At 41.0% G+C, this 21524-nt stretch overlaps 1 protein-coding gene across 5 annotated transcripts in view; it reads left to right on the top strand.

The window, feature by feature from the left end:
- PDE4D (phosphodiesterase 4D) overlaps nt 1–21524 on the top strand; it is a 595186-nt gene that overhangs the window by 513551 nt on the left and 60111 nt on the right. For all 5 annotated transcript variants that reach the window (XM_072136749.1, XM_072136766.1, XM_072136757.1 and 2 more), the window contains one exon: nt 16748–16860. In XM_072136749.1, coding sequence (XP_071992850.1) covers nt 16748–16860 — 113 coding nt within the window. The remainder of the gene's footprint in view (nt 1–16747; nt 16861–21524) is intronic.

Raw genomic sequence — 21524 nt, 5'->3', positions numbered from 1 at the left:
AGCGAGACGGGACGTGCTGAGGGAGCAGGGAAGTGTGAGACTGTGAAACTACAGCATTGAGGGGCTCTGGTAATGCTGCCCCAGAGCCCTTCTAGTTAATTTGCATAATCTTGAAAGTTGATTTTAGAAGAAAGGAGGCCATGGATAACCAATATAAGAAAATTACCACAGTCACGGTGCCTGGATCTATGAGTAAGTGTCCCTGGTTTATCATGATGGATTTTGATGGTAGATTTCCCCCTCCCCTTTAAAAATTCAAAAAGTATGTTCCGCAAAGTTTACAAGAATAGCTGTCAGTCCAACCATGATGTTTCTGACAACTTCTTCAAGGTTTTTTCTTTCCTCCTGACTACTTTCTGACGTATCTTACATTTTTTCAGGCTCACGTCTGACATATCATCATGTACCTTGGTCTGTGCTTCTTGTATTATGAGGGGATTAGTAGTAATCAGTAAGATTGACACAAGGTATCAGGGATGGGATAACAGGTTAATGGCCAAGAGACAACAACAATGCACCTGAACAGCCGCTGGTGAGAGTAGACTGGCTGGCACCAACACAGGAACCCAAATAGTTACACACTACAATAAGTACAGTATAAGAGAAAAGCAATAATAACCTTGGCAATACATAAATGTCAGACGAACCTGCTAATTATGGTGGGAACAAACTCATCTAAAATGTGTGGTATCCCTGTACTGTGACATCACTGTGTGTATTATCCCTGTACTGTGACATCACTGTGTGTATTATCCCTGTACTGTGACATCACTATGTGTATTATCCCTGTACTGTGACATCACTGTGCGTATTATCCCTGTACTGTGACATCACTATGTGTATTATCCCTGTACTGTGACATCACTGTGTGTATTATCCCTGTACTGTGACATCACTGTGCGTATTATCCCTGTACTGTGACATCACTGTGTGTATTATCCCTGTACTGTGACATCACTGTGTGTATTATCTGTGTACTGTGACATCACTGTGTGTATTATCCATGTACTGTGACATCACTGTGTGTATTATCTCTGTACTGTGACATCACTGTGTGTATTATCCATGTACTGTGACATCACTGTGTGTATTATCCCTGTACTGTGACATCACTGTGTGTGTTACCCCTGTACTGTGACATCACTGTGTGTATTATCTCTGTACTGTGACATCACTGTGTGTATTATCCCTGTGCTGTGACATCACTGTGTGTATTATCCCTGAACTATGACATCACTGTGTGTATTATCCCTGTACTGTGACATCACTGTGTGTATTATCCCTGTACTGTGACATCACTGTGTGTATTATCCCTGAACTATGACATCACTGTGTGTATTATCCCTGTACTGTGACATCACTGTGTGTATTATTCCTGTACTGTGACATCACTGTGTGTATTATCCATGTACTGTGACATCACTGTGTGTATTATCCCTGTGCTGTGACATCACTGTGTGTATTATCCCTGAACTATGACATCACTGTGTGTATTATCCCTGTACTGTGACATCACTGTGTGTATTATCCCTGTACTGTGACATCACTGTGTGTATTATCCCTGTACTGTGACATCACTGTGTGTATTATCCCTGAACTATGACATCACTGTGTGTATTATCCCTGTACTGTGACATCACTGTGTGTATTATCCATGTACTGTGACATCACTGTGTGTATTATCCCGGTACTGTGACATCACTGTGTCTATTATCCCTGTACTGTGACATCACTGTGTGTATTATTCCTGTACTGTGACATCACTGTGTGTATTATCCCTGTACTGTGACATCACTGTGTATATTTTCCCTGTACTGTAACATCACTGTGTGTATTATCCCTGTACTGTGACATCACTGTGTGTATTATCCCTGTGGTCAAGGGACACCAAAATAATAGAAAGTTCTACATCTGATGCTAAAAGTGGCCTTTGTGGATTGGAGCTCCATGAAATGTTTTATTGTTATGTCCATGATATATTTGTGTGTGAGAGATAGATGATAGATAGACATACTGAGAAGATACTGAGCGCAGTGTATGTTGTATTTGCATGTTACACAACCACAGAGGGCTTTTACATGCCGTGTTTCATGTGACATAGTTCCCTAATCTGGATAAAGCCCAATAGCATCTGTTTCCGATTCTTCCTTAATCTCTACCCAGGATTACTAGTTAACTAATTTTCAGGTTTATCTAGTTTCTTTGAATGCAGCATATGTCCTGCGATGACATCAGAGCTCCCTCCCTGCCAAGCACAAAGTACAATGACATCCCCAAAAGTGGGAACAGGACTTTTTTTTCTTAACTTATTTTTTTTACCCATCAATACCATTTATCTTACATTTTGTTAGTTTTTGAGTCTCTATACAAATCGGTACTGAGCTTTCTGTTTATGGGACGCTTTTGGAATTTCGGGTCCCCAAACAAAGTTTCTAGCGGATATTTTAAGAGCCTATTGGTACCAGCACAGCTTTATGGCCGGCGGCACACCTGGCGTTTTGAACCCTTTTTTGGGCCATTTTTAAGCAGTCCGTCAAAAAACGCTTGCGTTAAAAAAAGGATGCGTTTTTTGAAACGGCATCCGTTTTTGACCGGTATTACCAATTATCTTAATTAAAACGGGTCAAAAACACAGGCGTTTCTCAACAGACTGCTTAAAAACAGCCCAAAAACTGGTTCTAAACGCCACGTGTGCCGCCGACCTAAGGTTTAACTGTAGTGGCATCCCAAAGAAGCTGATACAGAATAAAGCACACCAGGACATTCCCCAAAATAGCTATTTTTGGAGAATCCCTGGTCTCTGGGGCCCAATTTCAAAGGGTGCAGAGGGAGCCTGTCACAGCTGGACCCAAGAGGCTGAGGGTATTGCCACACGTGGCGTTTTCAGTCTGTTTAAAAACACATGCCTTTTTAGAAACGCATCCTTTTTTACCGTTTACCATGCGTTTGGCTGCTTTGAACCTGTTTATCTATTAAGATCAAAGCCGCCAAAAGCATTGAAAACGGTATAAAAAAGGATGCGTTTTAAAAAGCGTGTGGGGTTTTTAAAACACATGCGTTTTTTAAACGGACTGAAAATGCATGCTTAAAGATGGACCAAAAACACCAAGTGTGCCATCACCCTAAGGGTCCCATATGGTGTCACTTTCCCATATGAGAAGACTTATATTATAAACCATACATTAAAGTCGGGGCCCGACACAGACTTTGCACTGGGGACCATCAGCTACAAGTTACGCCAATGTATCTTCATATGTTCAAAATCTCTAAAGGTAGTCACTAGAGTTCTGGATTTGGTGGCATTAAGGGTGATGCCACACATGGCGTTCTTAGTCCGTTTTTACGCATGCGTTTTCAGTCCATTAAAAACACATCCGTTTTTAAAATTTTTGTCAGTTTTTCCCAATTATCTTAATAGATAAACAGGTTGTAAGCAGCCAAACGCATGGTAAACGGTCAAAAACGGATGCGTATTCAGGAACGGATGCATTTTTAAAACACATAAGTTTTAAACGGGCTGAAAACGCATGCTTAAATTGGACCAAAAACGCCATGTGTGGTATCACCACTATACAGTCCATATACAGCTCACAATCTTGATTAAATATGTTTCCGCCATTGACTGCACTGGACACCATTACTACATGATATATACGTTGGCTCCATAGAAACCTGTAGGATAAGACTTGTTGCATAGCAACAGGATCCACTGCCAAAGGCCTAGTCCATCACTCTACACGTACTGCTCCGCAAAGCTTAATGGTGTCTATGGACAAGTTCACACGTCGCATTTTGCTGCAGTTTTTCTAATGTTTATAATTAATACTTGGCATTTCAAGTCACGTTGTTCCATATTATTACAGGGGGGTTTTCCAGATTTATTTGCCTTTGTTATAACAGGGGCGGTAATTACAGTGTAAAAAATCCCAAAACACAGCCTAAGGGGGCATACTACTCTTCTTATAGACAGTGTGAACACATACTCACATAGTGTTACATGTACAATGGCATGGATTGATTGTAGTAGTGTCAGTCCCCCTTAAGGGAGCGTTCACACCTTCAGCTTTTCAGATGCAGTTTTTGATGTCCATACCACGAGTGGAGTGAAAAAAAAGAAGCAAAAAAGCTTATCTCAATAATATGTTCTCACCCATCATGATCCACACCTGCGTTTGGCTTACAAAACTGCATCTGAAAAACTGAACGTGGTAACACACCCTGAGGGCGCCATGACGTTTTGGACCCATTTTTAGCAGTCCGTTAAAAACGCATGCGTTTTTGACACTTTTTCCCAATCATCTTAATTGAGATAATTGGAAAAACTGCCAAAAACTAGCTGAAAAGAGTCACTTTACGCCTGTGATGAGCCACTTTTAGAGGCTGGGAACCTTGTTTCAGACATCCAAATCTCAGACTCTTTGGTTCTGGTATCATATTAAAGAGCGCAATCTCATCTTTCAAATCACATCAGGAGTTAAAAACATAATTGAGTATGTCAGCTGCAAGCTCACAGAACCACAAGACGGGTGTGATTTTAAAGATGTGATTCTTATCTTTAAAGGAAATCCACCATCAATACCAAGTATGATAAACCTAAGACAGTCACAGCCATTTTCTTATACTTGTTATCCATGGCCTCCTTCCTTCTATAATCTACTTTTAAAATTATGCTAATGTGTCAGAATGGCTCTGGGATAAATTAACAATAGCCCGTCCGTGCTGTAACTCCTTGTTACACTATGCAGGAGCACGTCCCTTCCTTTCCCCTGCTCCATCACCACTTCCTCTCTCCCTCTGCCTGCTGTAATCTCACACAGTGAGAGGGGGAAGTGCTCCTGCACAGTGTAACAGTCTGTGAAGCTACAGAATGGAAGGGCTCCGGTAACACCCACAGGAAGGAGGCCATGGATAACAAATATAAGAAGATTACCACAGTCACGGTGCCTGGATATGAGTAATTGTTCCTGGTTTATCATGATGGATTCCTTTATTATGATACCATCAGCATGATAGGGACAAGATGGGGGCATCAGTAGTGAGTCTCCGCCTCCAGCATCTAAAAGTGATTCATCTCAGGCAAAAGTGACTCTTATCAGTTGATTTAAATATGAAGTTGCATGTGAAGTATATTTTTTTATAGTCTTGTTGGGTAAATTATGGTGTCTTTTAGGCCTTGCATGCTCCACTAAGGATTTTTGGTAATCAAATATGTTTTCCAGTGTGTATAGGGGGGTATTCCCTCCCTTATTATCAAACTTTGATAAATTAGGAAAATGATAGACAGAGGTCCCACATCACAACAATGATGAATGGGTTAAGTCCTACAATATGCTTTGTATAAGGAAGGAAATCTAATAGTACATTGATGACATATCTTCCAGGTAAATTCTTCCCCTGCCCTCTGCAATTATTCTGGATAGTCCTATGGCCTATGATTGAGTTCAGTAACTGCCCAGTTATCATATGTGAAAGTCTGATACCCCCACGGGCCATAATCTCAGCCTCTGCCTCCTTGTGACTGACTCTTGACTCCATTCTGATCATTTCATGGACACTTCACCGCAATATATCAGAATACACTGCCAGAGCAGCTGCCGTCTGCCTCTGTGTGATCCGGGCAAAGGGTGACCCGTATCAATAACAAGGCAAAAGGTTTTGGTGGTCTGGCCGCCTCAAACTAAATTAAATACTTTTCTTAGTGTTCACAGAATGATAATAGGGGGTCACACTCTTTTTGGGGAATCACGAAAAGTTTTGTAAACTTCTAATGTATTAATTGTGAATTCACCATCATACCAGGATTGCAGGAGTAACTAAACAATATAATGAATATAAAATCCCTTAAAGGGATTTGCCCATGAAAGAAAATTCTCAATTCCCTAGTGATTGTTACACAAGAAACATCATTTTTAACACCTTACTTTACAATTTTACTCAGTTTTATTGCTGTTTTAGCTTCTATCACTCAGTGATGGTCAGTGTAAGATTCCAGAATGTGGGAGGGGACTCTCTAAGCAGACACTTCATGATTCCTCTGTGCTATGAAATTCTGTGTGCTGACAATGTGCTTAGATTATCGGGGTACAGGGTTTATCTACACTTTTATTTAACTTCTGAACATTCTTCTAGTATTTGACACATAAAAAGAGAGATGAGACTTGGTTTGGAAAAAGTTAATAATTAGCCTGCTTATCTGTCTCAAGTGGACAGAGCTCAGATGGTTTTCAGACACACTGCTCAGTACAGAAGAAAGAGCAAAAAGAAAAGGAAAATACAACATTTATAATTTTAACCTTCTCCATTCATTTTTAAGTAAAAAAAAATTCAGCTATTTATTTGACTCGATGCTTTGTATTGTCCATTTCCCCAGCCTCAGTGATAAAAGTTGATGACCAAGAACTTAAAGAAAATCTTCCATCAAAATCCATTATGATAAACCGAGTGCACTTACTCATAGATTCAGGTACTGTGACTGTGGCAATCTTAGATTTGTTATCCATGGCCTCCTTCCTTCTAAAATCAACGTTTAAAATTATGCTAATGAGCCAGGGGGCTCATGGGGTGTTACCAGAGCTTCTCCATGTTGCAGCTTCTCAGGCTGTTACACTGTGCAAGAGCACTCACCCACTTCCACATTGTGAGGAGACACTGCAACAGCCGTGAAGCTGCAGCATGAAGGGGCTCTGTTAACAACCCCAGGGGACTTTACAGCTCATTAGCATAAATTTAAACATTGATTTTAGAAGGAAGGAGGCCATGGATAACAAATGTAGGAAGATTATCACAGTCCGGGAGCCTGGATCTATGAGTAAGTGTCCATGGTTGATCATGATGGATTTTGATGGAATATTTCCTTTAAGTTTTTTTTTTTAGCGAAAAGTTTGTATTTCTTTCCAAAGCACAACGACAGAAAGTGGAGAACGAGGTCCTTTTGTTTTTTTACTTGCACAGTGATGTCCTGGCTATAGTCTGTGTGGGGAACAGAACCCCAGTTCCATTTAAGAGATGATCATCATATAGGGGAAATCTATGGTTTATATTAGTTAGATCCTAATCCAATAAAGAGCATATTCTAGTAATATATCACCGCTTATATGGTGGGTATAATTATAGAGAACTCACTATTGACATGACAAAAACTGTTTCCAAGAGCTTATAATCTACTTGAATAAAAATGCAACACAATATGGTAACAGTATAGTTTCCGCCAGCTTTTCTTCATGACCGGACAGAATAATTTGTAGTATTTGAGGCTGTGCTCAGTTTACATACTTGTTCCCCACCTGCCTAGTGCACGATCCAAGCGGCTGATCTCATCTATTGCGGAGGTTCTTCTGTATACTCTTATTGTTATGTTGTCAGGAGTGGAGATTACTTCTGTATCTATTCCAACAAGACTCTGACCTGTATCAGCGCACCCATGAAACTCTATGAGGATCCATAAAAATACCCGAGTGACATCACAAACATCTGTTTTGCTGCTGAGATGCAAAGTGCAGTATTTGCTAACAGGGTGGTATAAAGTCTGACTGACAATGCTCAGGCTTCATTCTTCTGTCTTCTTACAACATGTCGGCATTTACATTCAATGGAGGGGATTAGCAGAGTTTCTTTTTTTTCCCCTTGTTCATACTTAGAAGTTGAGTAATTCTACATACCACATCCCCGAAAAGAATGTTCTACAAGAATAAAGATTCTTAACGGCGTCTCTTTAAATCAGGGAAGGTTCTCTGTACCACACAAGCCTTATTATGTGGATGGATAATGATGCTCTTTAGATGTGGATACAGTGTAAGCTGTGTAAGGCTTAACTTCCATGTAGTCATAAACTATTGTTCTCTGTTATCAGTTGTTTAGGTGGATCCACTGCTGACCTTTTACAAGGGTGGAACCAAGGTTAAGAACCAACCTTAGAGCAGCCATTGTTTTTATAGGTGAGGTAATCCCTCCTGTCAACACCGTCAGCTACTGTGGTGCTCAGACATATTTTCAAAAATCGATGTTTTGGTGGAGGCTGTTGTCATGTGTAAGGGTTGTCCTGACCCCATAGACTCAATTGCCCAATCATTTTATTCTTTGGGGAAATACAAAACCGCCACAGCTTTCTAGCTACAGCGTACTTCTATCTATCCATCTAGAACACATGCACACTTGGTTTAACAAAGAATGCATGTGTATGAGGGAGTTGGACAAGGAGTAGCTTGCTTGGCCCGCCAACATCCAGCAGTGGATTATTATAACGGTGGTTTGGGCTGTAGCCCAGGGCCCAAGCCTTCTAGGGGGCCCATGGCCACCCAAACCACCCACCAAATGTTATACTGAGAAGGACCTTCACCCATGAAATCCTCATACATCTGTTCCTGCTCTCAATACACATGCACACAACAGACTTTTCAACAAGGTCCTGCAAAGGTCCTGAAACCGAAAATTGAAAGCAGGCAGAAGGGACACATCCTCCATTCCCCAAGAAGCTGATTATAGTCCCATATGTAGTAAATGATTCCTATGTGTCTATACTTCATACAGTATAATACGATGAGCAGCTCTCAATCACAAACTGCTACTATAACAAAGGAAACTACAACAAAAGACATAATTATGTTTGCTTGATGTATTTTTGAGACTGATGAGTGGTTACATTGTATCCAATAAGTAATAACATATAATAAAGTAAATGTGAAAAATCCATTTAACAACTTCTCCTATTACTTCTGAGATTTTCCATGATAGAAGCGTTCGCCCCAGCCTGTGATACTGTATTTACTTTGTGTCAGCGTCTATTTAAGCAGCTCCCCAATTTGGTATCCTACATTATGCAAGCGCTTTTTATCCTGAGGTCAGTGTATGATTATAGCTGGGACATGTCTTCGTGATATTTAAGCGGTAATGAGACCTATTTTAACTGCTTGACGTTGTCACAATATGACTTGCAAAATTAAACTTAGCATCTCCCAAGCATATCCATTGAGCCACATGGACATGGAACAGAGTGAATGACATCAGGTTGTCTATAATACCTTTATTATATAGATATTTCTATAGGGCAGTGATGGCAAACCTTTTAGACACCGAGTGCCCAAACTACAACCAAAACCCACATTTTTTTTGCAAAGTGCCAATGTGACAATTTAAGCAGTAACTTATTACTCCCTGCTGTGTCACAGGTTTAAATTGTACAGGCACCTGAGGACACCAATACGATAGAAAGAACGAGAAGTAGTTTGGATTATCATTGTAGTTTCCTTTTAGGGTTCTGGGCTACCTGGGACTGCAAGAGAAGTTGAGTCCTGTCTGGCGAACCCTGCCCTGGGGTGATGGCCTGGGTGCCCATATAGTGGGCTCTGAGTGCCACCTCTGGCACCCGTGCCATAGGTTCGCCACCAATGCTATAAGGGGTAAGTTATATATTGACATGGAGAGCAATAGCACACAGCAAGTTATCAGATACAAGTTTCCATTCTTCAGGCCAAGTTTGAAAACACTGAATGCAGAGATCTGATTGGCTGGACAAATTGAAATCTCTTAAGCCATGAACAAAAGAATTGCCGACCCTAGTGCCTCCACAATATTTAATACTCACCTTTGGTTGTCCACACATCTTGAAATATCCCCTTAATAGTATGCCCCTTAGTTGCCCACACACAGTATAGTATGCACATTAGTTGCCCACACGCAGTATAATATCAACTTGATGGACAAAATAGTCCAACACCCCCTTAGGTGGACCCACACACAGTGTATTAACCCCCTTAGTGGCACAAGCACAGTATAATAACCTTCTTTGTGACCCACATACAATATTATACATCTCATAGTTGTCCGCACACACTTCATTGCCCACACATAGTACAGTGCACCCATAGTGGTCCAACACACAGTTTGGGGCCCTCAAACAGTATAATACACCTCTTAATGGTCTCTTTTGTCCCTCATGAGGAACTATTAGACCCCTTAATTCACAGCACAAACCTGTGGCACAAACCATTCATTGTGTGTACAGGGATGTAATTGCAGGGGTGTATAAGGTGCCTCTACCCCTTATAAGAAGTAACATTTTGTAATTAAAATTGGGGACCGACACATATTTTGTATTGGTCCCCTTCATGTTACACCTCTGCTCCCCAGCTTTATGCAGCTTTCTTTGTGCTTTCCATTCTCATCATTTCCAAGATCTCAGGTTACTATCGCTGAATTTACCAGATTTGTATCTAAGCTAGGCAACCGCTGTGTAGACCATAAATAATATAGCAATTTATCTTCTTGAAATCCAGCTGTCCTGTCCTTCTTTCCGAGGATTTCTCCTGTCATGGGAGATTTGAGAGTCCAACTCCGTACTTATTAGATGGTCAACTCAGCAGTTTCAACCTACAGTGCATTAACCTGATGGGGGAGATTTAGCAGGACTCCCTTTACGCCACCTATACGGCAAGTGGGCATGGAGAGGTGTGAAGCAGGCAAGGATGGCAGCCAATTGGGCCAGTGCATGTTTCTTCTTCCCCGAATCTGCACACCACCTATAGCCAGCACAGCCGGACGTATCCTGATGTATCCGGTGCAGTCGGGAGTCTCCTCATGTATCCGGCATGGCTGATGGACGAGGATTATATCATAAATGTCCCCCAATGTCTATAGGTTTGTACAGCTTGTGGATGTAAATCACTAACAACAACAATAAATCTTAAAACTTCTTAGTATATAAGCTATTCCGTACATTTACCGTCACTGTGTACTTAGGGGACCAGCATGACGATAGAGCCACATACAGAATATCGCTTTTCTCCGTTCTTTCTTTTCACGGCAGCAGAAAACTTGGAAGAACTAAGACACCGAATACATTTCTTGAGAAATGTATTTATAGGCGATTTCTAAGAACAACATAAATGAGTTATAAAGTATATTGGCGGCTTTGTAAATAGAGAATAAGTGGCGACGCACCTTGTAACCTAGTGTACCGCTTCTCCCCAACAAGCGCCCTGATTGAGTCATCGGCAGAAAAATCTCCATATAATTGTTATGGAAATCACAGCCGCACAGTGTGTACATCCAGCCCTGCGCGGATTCATGTCATTTTTTACTCACAAATGTTATGAAAAGACGTACGTGAGCGTGTACCTGAACAGCTTGTAAAAAAAAGGTAAATGTTCTGCGGAAATAAACACGGTTTCGGAGATAAATGTCCTATAACGCAACTTCAACACGTCAGGAAGAGACAACATCTGAGCACTTTCCTTAAAATCTCAAATCTGCATCTTTACCCCTGACTCGAAATATAATAGATTCCTATCCTATCTATGGGGTATAGGAAGTATTAGGCCCTGTGCACACTGTCGGGGGAATTTATACATATTTAGCGCTTGGTCTGTTTTTTGGCACCAGACTTTAGTGGGTTTTTTTGGACTGAAATGATACATTATGACCTTAATGTATTTGAGGCCCCAAAAGAAGAACAAATGAGCGTCAGAAATTACAAACCGCAAAACGAATCAAACTGATTTTACTTAGTGAAGAATAATTGGCAGACTTGAGCCAGATTCTAAATACAGGCGGTCCCCTACTTAAGGACACCCGACTTACAGGCGACCCCTAGTTAAAGAGAGACCTTTCTGCCCCCTGTGACCTCTGGTGAAGTCTCTGGATGTTACTATAGTCCCAGATTGCAATGATCAGCTGTAAGGTGTCTGTAATGAAGATTTATTGATAATCCTTGGTCCAATTACAGCAAAAAAATTTTGAAACTCCAATTGTCACTGGAGCCAAAACATTTTGTCTGGATCTACAATTATAAAATAAACAGTTTTGACTTACATACAAATTCAACTTAAGAACAAACCCCTGGACCCTATCTTGTATCTTGTTTGGTCAAAGGCTATGCTGAAATTAGAAAGATGTGATTTACAAGTAGCACCACTCTTGCCTACAGGCTGGCTTTAGTATTGCATTGTGCCCCATTACTATGAATTGAGATGCAGTGCACCCTTTCAGTGTCATACTCATACAGTAATTACTAGTTTAGCTTTAGTTTTCCCCCACAATCTGCCATACAGAGATGTATCCATAAAGAATAAACTGGGTATTCAGGAATGCTGCCCCTGATTTATGGTTTTCAGAATAGTCAATTGGGCAAAAGAAAGTTCTGCAGTATCTACATCTATCTACATTATGTTCGTACAAAGTGATGCTTTAAAGGAAATCTACCATCAATATCCATCATGATAATCCAGGGACACTTATTCATAGATATGGGCATTGTGACTTTGGTAATCTTCTTATTTGGTTATCTTCTTATACTGTATATGTATAATAAGCTACTCCATGCTGCAGATTCACAGGCTATTACACTGTCTCCCCCACCCTTTGCTCCCTTAGCACTTCCCTCGGCAGCAGAGAAAGTTTAAGCACACAGTGGGAGGGGGGAAGTGCTCCTGCACAGTGTCACATTTGTCTGTAAAGCTACAGCACAGGGGGCTCTGATAACAACCCACATAGCCCTTCAGGCTCAGTAGCATAATTTTAAAAGTTGATTTTAGAAGGAGGCCATGGATCATAAATATAAGAAGATGACTACAGTCACGGTACCTGGATCTATGAGTAAGTGTCCCTGGTTTATCATGATGGATTTTGATGGTAGATTCCTTTAAGGCTACAAGGCTAATAACAGTGACGCGCAGGGGACTTAAAGACGTGCACACATATTTTCCAGGATGCAGATAGATTTAAGTGCATGAAGAAACTTTTGTGTGCAAATTAAGTTGCAACTGCCCTATGTGAATAATCCTTGATAGAATTACCGGTCTGTTACATAGAAGGACTGGAGCCCTTTGTGCCGTTGCAACATCATTTACATATTAAATTAAAGGTTTTGTTTTTTCATGCACTGCCAAGTCTATTTGTAATCGCACTTGCATCAAATGTTTGTAGGTTACCATGTTCTGTTATTTGCTTATGCAAGGCATTACACATATGGCTACATTGCAGCGCAGTGTGTACAGGGCCTCACTCTGCCCATATGATTTTACAGGATGCATGCTAATATATTAATGGTCATGACTTGTCCCATAATATTTCATATTACAGAGCTGGACCGTCAGCACCACATAGGGTGTCATAACACGTACAAGAGGGTCTCCTCACCTTGTGCCAATGTCCAGACTCCTGTCATGTGACTCTGTGACCATAATAAAAAATTATGTAAACTTCTAGTGATCCACTAGGAGACATCAATAAGTAGGTGACCTAGCGTGTTATCCTACTGTAGGACTACAAGTCTAAGCAGACCACTCTCTTCTCACAGCATGGCTGGCTTTATTTAGGGGGACAATTTAGGCCGATCATCCTCATCCACAAAACTTTCCATGGTGTCAGGACATTGTAGTGAAAGATTTACGTTTTTATCTCTTTTTCCCCTGTCTCCGAAATTGTATTAATTCTATGGAATCCACCACTCAGGGCAATCATATGAATACCTAACTTCAAGTGTTTCAAATGTGCTATAAAAATACATGGATTTTAGGATGGCCTTATTCTCCTCGAACAAACCCTTCTGTCTCTATGAACGAATGGCTAGAACAATTAGGTTGTGTTCACACGTTCAGCTTTTCAGGTGCAGGTTTTGAAGCCGAAAAAGATCATAATTTGTAAGAACACATCAACGAGAGAAACTGTTTCTCCATTTTTTTCAATCCTGTTTTGGACATCAAAAACCACATCTGAAAAACTGAATGTGTGAACGAATCCTCAGACAAGCACTTCTTCATAGATTGTCAGCTCTTTGGAGCAGGACCCTCACTCCTATTCTCATGATCCAGTCATTACTGTGTATTTTCTCATATTAGCCGCATTTGTATCCTGCAATCTGTGAAGGGCTGCAGAATATGTTTGTGCTATATAAATAAGAATTAATGTATATTTTATTTAAATATTTTTGGGGTGGGGGGTATCTAAGATGTGCCAGATTTTAGGCTCCACTAGGTGTGTGAAATAATCTTTTGTTATACCATATTTTTCAAAGGTTTCTGAGTTAGTTGCCCATGGAAACCAATCAGAGCTCAGCTTTCATTTTATAAACAGCTGTGGGAAAATGAAACCCAAGCTCTGATTGGATGCTAAGGGCAACTAGAACAGATCTGCTCTCAGACTATTCTGATAAATCTCCCCCTATTAATTATAATAATAGCATGTAAATAGCATAAGTATAGGACAGCTGTACATACAGTATGTATCAGTGCCTAATTTATAACACGTGGGCCCCAAATTACATAAATAAGGTCCATCTGCGCGATTAACAGAGCCATTACCCTGACATTGAGACACATGCTCTATGTGTATTATACTGGATACACATGATGTCTACATGAATGAGGACAGCTATCTATGTGGGGGGCAGGGGTTGTCCTTTCAGTTGGACTATGGAGCATAATGATGAAAAGATAAAAACTTCTACAACTTTCTAATATTGTTTCTGGTCCATTAATATTTTCAAGATCTCTTCTTTCTGTCAGTGAATGACCATTATCCCAGAGGCCCATGCATCATTCTGTTATGTTATTTACTGTAGCTGATTTCTTAAAACTTGTACATTGTAACAAATCCAAAGGTGTGAAAGTTTTTATCTGGACAGGTTTACAAAAGGTGAAATACTGTAATGACAAATTATGAAGAAAAATACTTATGTATGTGATTGTACATTGGAGGGATCTTAGTGCTTGGACCCCTCAGATGATTACATTATAAAGTACAGTTTTTCCTACATTATCTGCTATAATCTCCAATTATATCCAGTATTCAGTATCGAACTGGGGTTTTTGGGCCATAACATACAATTATTTGGGAGCCCCAACTTCCATCGAATAATAATAGTTCCTTCTAGGCTCCGAATTGGGTTGTCTTTCCTGGTCTTCTGAGGTATAATATTAAAGGAAAACATAATAAACCTGGGACACTTACTCATAGATCCAAACACCATGTCTGTAGTAATCTTCTTATATTTGTTATCCATGGCCTCCTTCCTTCTAAAATGAACTTGCAAAATTATGCTAATGAGCAAGAAAGGCTCTGGAGGGTTTTACCAGAGCTCCTCCATGCTGTAGCTACATGGGCTGTTACACTGTGTATGAGAACTTCACCCCTCCCACAGTGTGAGATTACAGCAGGCAGAAGGAAGAGGGTAGTGTTGGGAGAGCAGAGGAGGGGGAGAAACAGTGTAACAGCCAGTGAAGCTGCACATTAGCATATTTTTGTGAGTTTGATTTTAGACGTAAGGAGGCCATGGGTAACTAATATAAGAAAATTATCACAGTCACTATGCCTGGATCTATGAGTAAGTGTCACTGGTTAATCAGGCTTGATTTTGATGATAGATTTTCTTTAAAATTGTTGATATATCCCATTCACTGACTGAAAGCAGAGGGCTTGAAAATGGCTGACAATTGAAGTAAATAGTAGGATGCTATAATGAATTGACTGTAGGATATTGTAGTGACTCTTTGCATCCTATTTATTTTGTTATGTTTATTATTATTATTGTGTTTTCTTATTATTGCAGCTTCTAATATTGTTACATTGTATCTCCAGGCAGTGTCAGCAGTGGATACATTGTTCTATTGCAGTGATGGCGAACCTATGGCACTGGTGCCAGAGGTGGCACTCAGAGCCCTTTCTGTGGGCACTCAGGCCATCACCAGAGATGACTCCAGGGATCTTCCTGCAGTCCCAGACAGCCCAGGACTTGCTGTGCACAGAGCTATATTAAAGTGACAGGACTACCTGGGACTATTTTCTGCTTTATTGGTGTCCTCAGCGCTGGTATCAATGAAAACTGTGACAGAGAAGGGAGTATAAATCACAAATTAAATTTCTGTGTTGGCACTTTGCGATAAATAAGTGTGTCTTTGTTGTAGTTTGGGCACTCAGTCTCTAAAAGGTTCGCCATCACTGTTCTATTGTATAATAAGTCCATCTGCTGGCAGTGCAGTGATGTGTGTTGTGTGCAGCATGTGGCACTGCCTGCCTTGTCTAGGGATCACTGTGCACACCCCCAGCAGTAGCTGCCTGTATTGCTAGCACTACAGTGTATGACCTGCTCTCTGCAGTGAGCGCTAGGATCCAGCTGTCTGCTCCACTCCAGGATTTCCCTCCCTCCCCCATATACTCAGTGCAGCTTTTGGTTTTGGTTCAAAGGAAGCAGCAGGGCTCCCTTAGCTGGATGATGATGGTGATGATCAGGATGCCACACTGAAGTCTGGGCAATCTGAAGGCACAGCAACCTTGGACAAGCAAGGAGTCCCTCCTTTTCATTATGGATAGCATTGTGCTTGAGGATATTATTGCAGAGGAGAGCACAGGAGACACAGCCATCAGTCCTGCCAGCAGATGCATGGTGTAGTCAGCAGCCCTGGCACTGCAGGCAGGACAGGGATCCTCAGAAAGCAGCACATTGGCATAATTTTTGACTCTTGCTTTGGAGAATAACCACAGGGTGCATGCCACTGGCTTTCATGGCTAATGGGATTTCTTGGTGCAAGCTGGGACTGTGATCCTCCCCAGGCAGGACTGTATTCACAGGGCACTTGTCAGTGACTGGCACTTTTTTCTTTCCAGAGTGTCTTGTGTAACAGTATGAAGGATCCCTCATGTATGAGCACTGGTCATGCGAGCATGGCAGTGTATGGCACAATGGACCCTCTGGAGTTTGATGTTAGCCCAGTGAAACGCTTGAAAACTCAGTATCCTTTCCCCTATCTCTTCGCAGAGGAGGCCTATCAAAAACTGGCCAGCGAGACCCTGGAGGAGCTGGACTGGTGCTTGGACCAGCTGGAAACCTTACAAACCAGGCACTCTGTCAGTGAGATGGCCTCAAACAAGGTAAGACCACCATTTGTTCTATAAGATGGCTTGCAGATGATTCTTGAGTCAAGAGACTGCAGCGGTGTGTGGGGATGCAGGGGTTAATCATGCTGTGCATTATGGAGACAGTCAGCAGTAGAGCTGTAGACATTGCACCCTTGCATTCCTGGATATGCGAAGGGTTAATTGTCGCCTTGTAAGTCGGTGGCAGAGGTTAAACGCTTCTTGTTGTGACATTTGTCTGAAGTTGGGCTGCAGGGCATTCTGTGGTATCTAAACTTAAGATTGCATTCTTGTCTGGCTCCTAGGAGAGGTATGCTACCTCCATATGCCATCAATTCTGCTGCAGAAAGTTTTTTTAAAGATGTCAATAAAATTGTACCAACCCCTATACCCCTTTGCACTATTGTGGCGGTCTCACTGAATATCATGTGGAGCTCTTACTATGACTCACGCAGCTGGTTTTGGGTCCCATGATGTATGTTTATCCTGATAAATATAGGATGCTCATTCCATGGATAGGTGTCCGGCTCCATGGCGAAGGATATGACTTGCAGCCTTTGCACCACTGGTCTGACCAACATCATCATCATCATCATTATATGCATTGTATCTTATGCAAACATTGGATTGACTGGTCTCAGCTTAGGCAACTCATCATATACCGTGCATGTATGTGCTATATATCCTAACGCTATTTATAATCCATTCTCTATCCGCAGTCCACCTGCGCAGCAATGAAGGGGTAAATAAATGGTGGTCCTGCTCAGCCCCCTTTCTCCAGGCCTAGAGCAGTGTTATAAATCCCTGACATGTTTATGTCGCCACTTCAACTAATTTACATTCAGGGAAAGTAAACTTGCATGCAGCTGCAGCAGCTATGTGGCGGAGCGCTGCTCCTATGTGTCATGGTGGCAGGTACCGTGTATACAGATGTAGAATTTGTCATCTGTATGTGTTTTCTGCCCATAAACCGATTGCTCAGTAAGTTAACACAAGATAAACACATTCGGCGCTGCTACATCTATGTAATGTGCGGATGTGATTTGAGGATTGTATCAAATTTTTAATCGAAAGACATCTCGGTGTAGCTTAGGGGTGTTGAGCATCGCCCTAATATTTGGCTTTTATTATTTGCTGGAATGTTTTGGTTGGTTCTAGAGTATTGACATTGTGGTTGCACCTAAGTCAAGGTCTAAGCTGATTATACTTTACCTCCCATTATAGCATTCAGGCCATAAGCCTTACATATGTTCCTGTTGTTAGTAAAGGTTTCTCTTATGATACCACAAATACCTTACATTATGCTCCCAGCCTTAGTTTTTGGTGTATACAGGTGTATAGAATACACATATATACTATATATTTTGTGTATCTCATAAGACGTATGTAGCAGAATTTGTGTTTGTCAGCAGTGCAACCTATGATGATATCATGTCTTATTTTCAGAGATGTACGTCTCTTTCGTCAGGACTGTGTAGCGCCGTTCCGCGCTCTTGAGAGCCCCCCCCCCCTGATGATATTTACATTGTTTATGTGTCCAGAAAAGGAAAAAATCAACATTTTCTGCCGCTCGTTTCCGAGAACATGTTCTGTTCCTTGACTATTGAGATGTTTGGTCACCTCGATGTTCCTGGTGGTGAAAGCTTTTATTTGTTGAGAGATGGAGCTCCCTTGTTAGTTCTGATGTGAAGGTCACTTGCCGTGAAGTCACACCCACTATTACATCAGTAAATTAATATTACAGTCACACTCTCCGCTGAGCGGCCATGCTTGCTTCTCACCAGTGGCCGTGTTCCTAGCTCAAGGCCGCACATACGATCAGGCACTCGCTGGAGTGTACTAAGAGGGATTCTTTAGTATTGTACTTTTATTGTTGTTGCTATGGAGGTAATAATGAAATGCAGATGTGCCAATACTCCTCGCTATGATAGACCTCTAATATAATATTCTACACCGCTTCATTTATCTTAAGGCCTTACTTCACCTATAGGCAAAATTTAGTCGAAATCAGAATAAAGTATATAAAATTTTGTGAAATTTTTTGGAGCTGTCGCTTCTCAAAACCTGTGGGTTATTACTAAAAACTTCCCAAAATAGGAAGCAGTGACTTGGAATATACCATATTCTACGGACTCGCCTTACTATAAGACATACCCCAGATTTAATCCAAATTAAGGAAAAATATATTTGACACCAATTAGAAATTCCATGTTGGGCGGGCAAACAAACAAAACACACCAAGGTCTGCTACAGCTACACACTGACACCCGGCTCCGCTACAGCTACACACTGACACCCGGCTCCGCTACAGCTACACACTGACACCCGGCTCCGCTACAGCTACACACTGACACCCGGCTCCGCTACAGCTACACACTGACACCCGGCTCCGCTACAGCTACACACTGACACCCGGCTCCGCTACAGCTACACACTGACACCCGGCTCCGCTACAGCTACACACTGACACCCGGCTCCGCTACAGCTACACACTGACACTTCTCTGTCTTCTGTGGCCCCATCCCCGGCAGGATGAAAGGGTAACAGAACCTTGCAATGATCCAGGAAGTATGTGATAAGTCTCTTGCTTGTGACATCACTTTTGGTCCTGTCGTATTTATTTTTTCATGATGGCAGGGAGAGGAGATTAGTGTAGAGACTACTCTCTAAGAGACATGGTGAAGTGCTTTATCAGCACTTCAACTGATCTCCTGGACAGTGGTCAGGAGGGTTTGGTAGTGCTGGATCCTCCTGACTTTGAACGCAGCCACCTAAAAGAGGCAGGCACTTTTTAGCAGGATTTTACTATATAAAACTATAGTAACTAAAAACATACCGGTAAAACTAATTTTCAATATATAATTAAATTCATTTTTTTATAGTCATTCAGTCAGACTATATTCACATCTGCGTCTATAATTTATTGTCTCTAGTACTAGTCTCTTCAGATATATAAAAGTTCTATGGCTCTTAGGAACTCCCTCAAGTCAGTGTCTTGGATAGGTCCTTAAATTTCAAGACAGTTGATAGTAGTTGTCATCAAAATTAGTGTTGATGATCTATCCTTAGGCTAAGAATGAATCCCTACCAAGGATCAGGATGTTTCCCTTAGTCACAGTGTAACAGGGAAAGATACAGCAATTTCCTTCCCATTCCAAACAAATATTGATGAACTGTTTTCAAAATCCATTATTGATAAGTAATGGAGAAACTGTCAAAGTTATTCCATGGATTCTCTTATATGAGAATTTTTTAGTTACTATTTAGGGTTCCAGTACTTTTCTATCCATAATATTAAGTATTATTCCTACATTGTTGGTGCAACATGTTGTCTTGCAGCTTTGGTACAGTTTTTATGGTCACATTCAACTTTAATGACATTGGTGGTCCAGACTTTCTTATCGGTTATAATACATTCTGATGGACAATCATTATATGCAACATCTAATAAAACACTGCAGTCATCATGTCAATCTACCATCAAAATCCATTATGATAAACCAAAGAAACTTAATCATAGATCCAGGCACCGTGACTGTTGGAATATTCTTATATTTGATATCCATGGCCTCTTACATTCTAAAATCATCTTTGGAAATTATGCTTATTATCTAAAGGGTGTTACCTGAGCCCCTCCATGCTGCAGATTGAATGGCTGTTACACTGCGTGCTGAAAATTCCTCTTCTGATAGCATAGATTGACTCTAGTAACGCCCCTCAGAGCACTTGTGACTTATAAAAATAATTTCAAAAGTTGATATTAGAAGAAAGGAGGCCATGAATAACAAATATAAGAAGATTACCACAGTCCCGGTGCCTGGATCTATGAGTAAGTGTCCCTGGTTTATAATGAAGAATTTCAATGGCAGATTTCCTTTAAATGAATGTCCCGGATATTAAAGCACACATGCCGATTTTTTTCCTAAATGTAGGACAACCCTCACTCTTAACCCTCTAACTTAAAAACCAGCCTCCCCTTTAAGAAAAATATTACTTTGAACTAAAATAAGCGTAAACTTCTTGTCCTCTAGAAGACATTATATGTGTGTATCATTGGTTAATCTTCTGGTGGGATGAGGACCATAGTGAATTGAAGTTCCTTATTGACCTTTTATTCTGTGACCAGCCATGCCAGACAGTAACATCATAGGTTATTGCAAGCGAGTTACTTAGCGACATTTCCAATGCAGAATGTCAACAGTGACCATTTTATATTGTAGAACATCTGCAGCATCACAAAAAAACAGGCCAGTGTCCTGTTCTGCCGGAGACGTAGGAAAGTCATGAGCAATTATTAATGATATTCCGTAATCTTCTATTAGAGCCTGGTTCATACGAGGCCTCCAGAAGATGACGTACTTGTGGTATGTGGGGGACAAAGTCCCTTGTGGGGAATTTTGTCAGTGATGTCTAAAGATATATTTGTGGTAGAATTACAGAAAACAGCAGATTCTAACAGAGGATCTGTTGCCCCTCCCTAAAAATGTCTATTTTGTATTGTTCAGAAAAACAAGAATTCTGGACCATCTGCTGCTGTTCTTAGAATTTAGATTCCTCTGTTATTCATCTTAGAAATTTATTACAAAATTGACAAGTGGTTGTTACCAATTGGGGGCGCTTCCCTACATATTCACAATGATAACAATGTCATAATAACATCCGCTACTCATACATTGTCC

This window comes from Engystomops pustulosus, chromosome 1 (assembly GCF_040894005.1).
Source record: "Engystomops pustulosus chromosome 1, aEngPut4.maternal, whole genome shotgun sequence".
In the NCBI taxonomy this organism is placed as follows: domain Eukaryota; kingdom Metazoa; phylum Chordata; class Amphibia; order Anura; family Leptodactylidae; genus Engystomops; species Engystomops pustulosus.
This window is presented reverse-complemented; position numbering and strand designations above follow the sequence as displayed.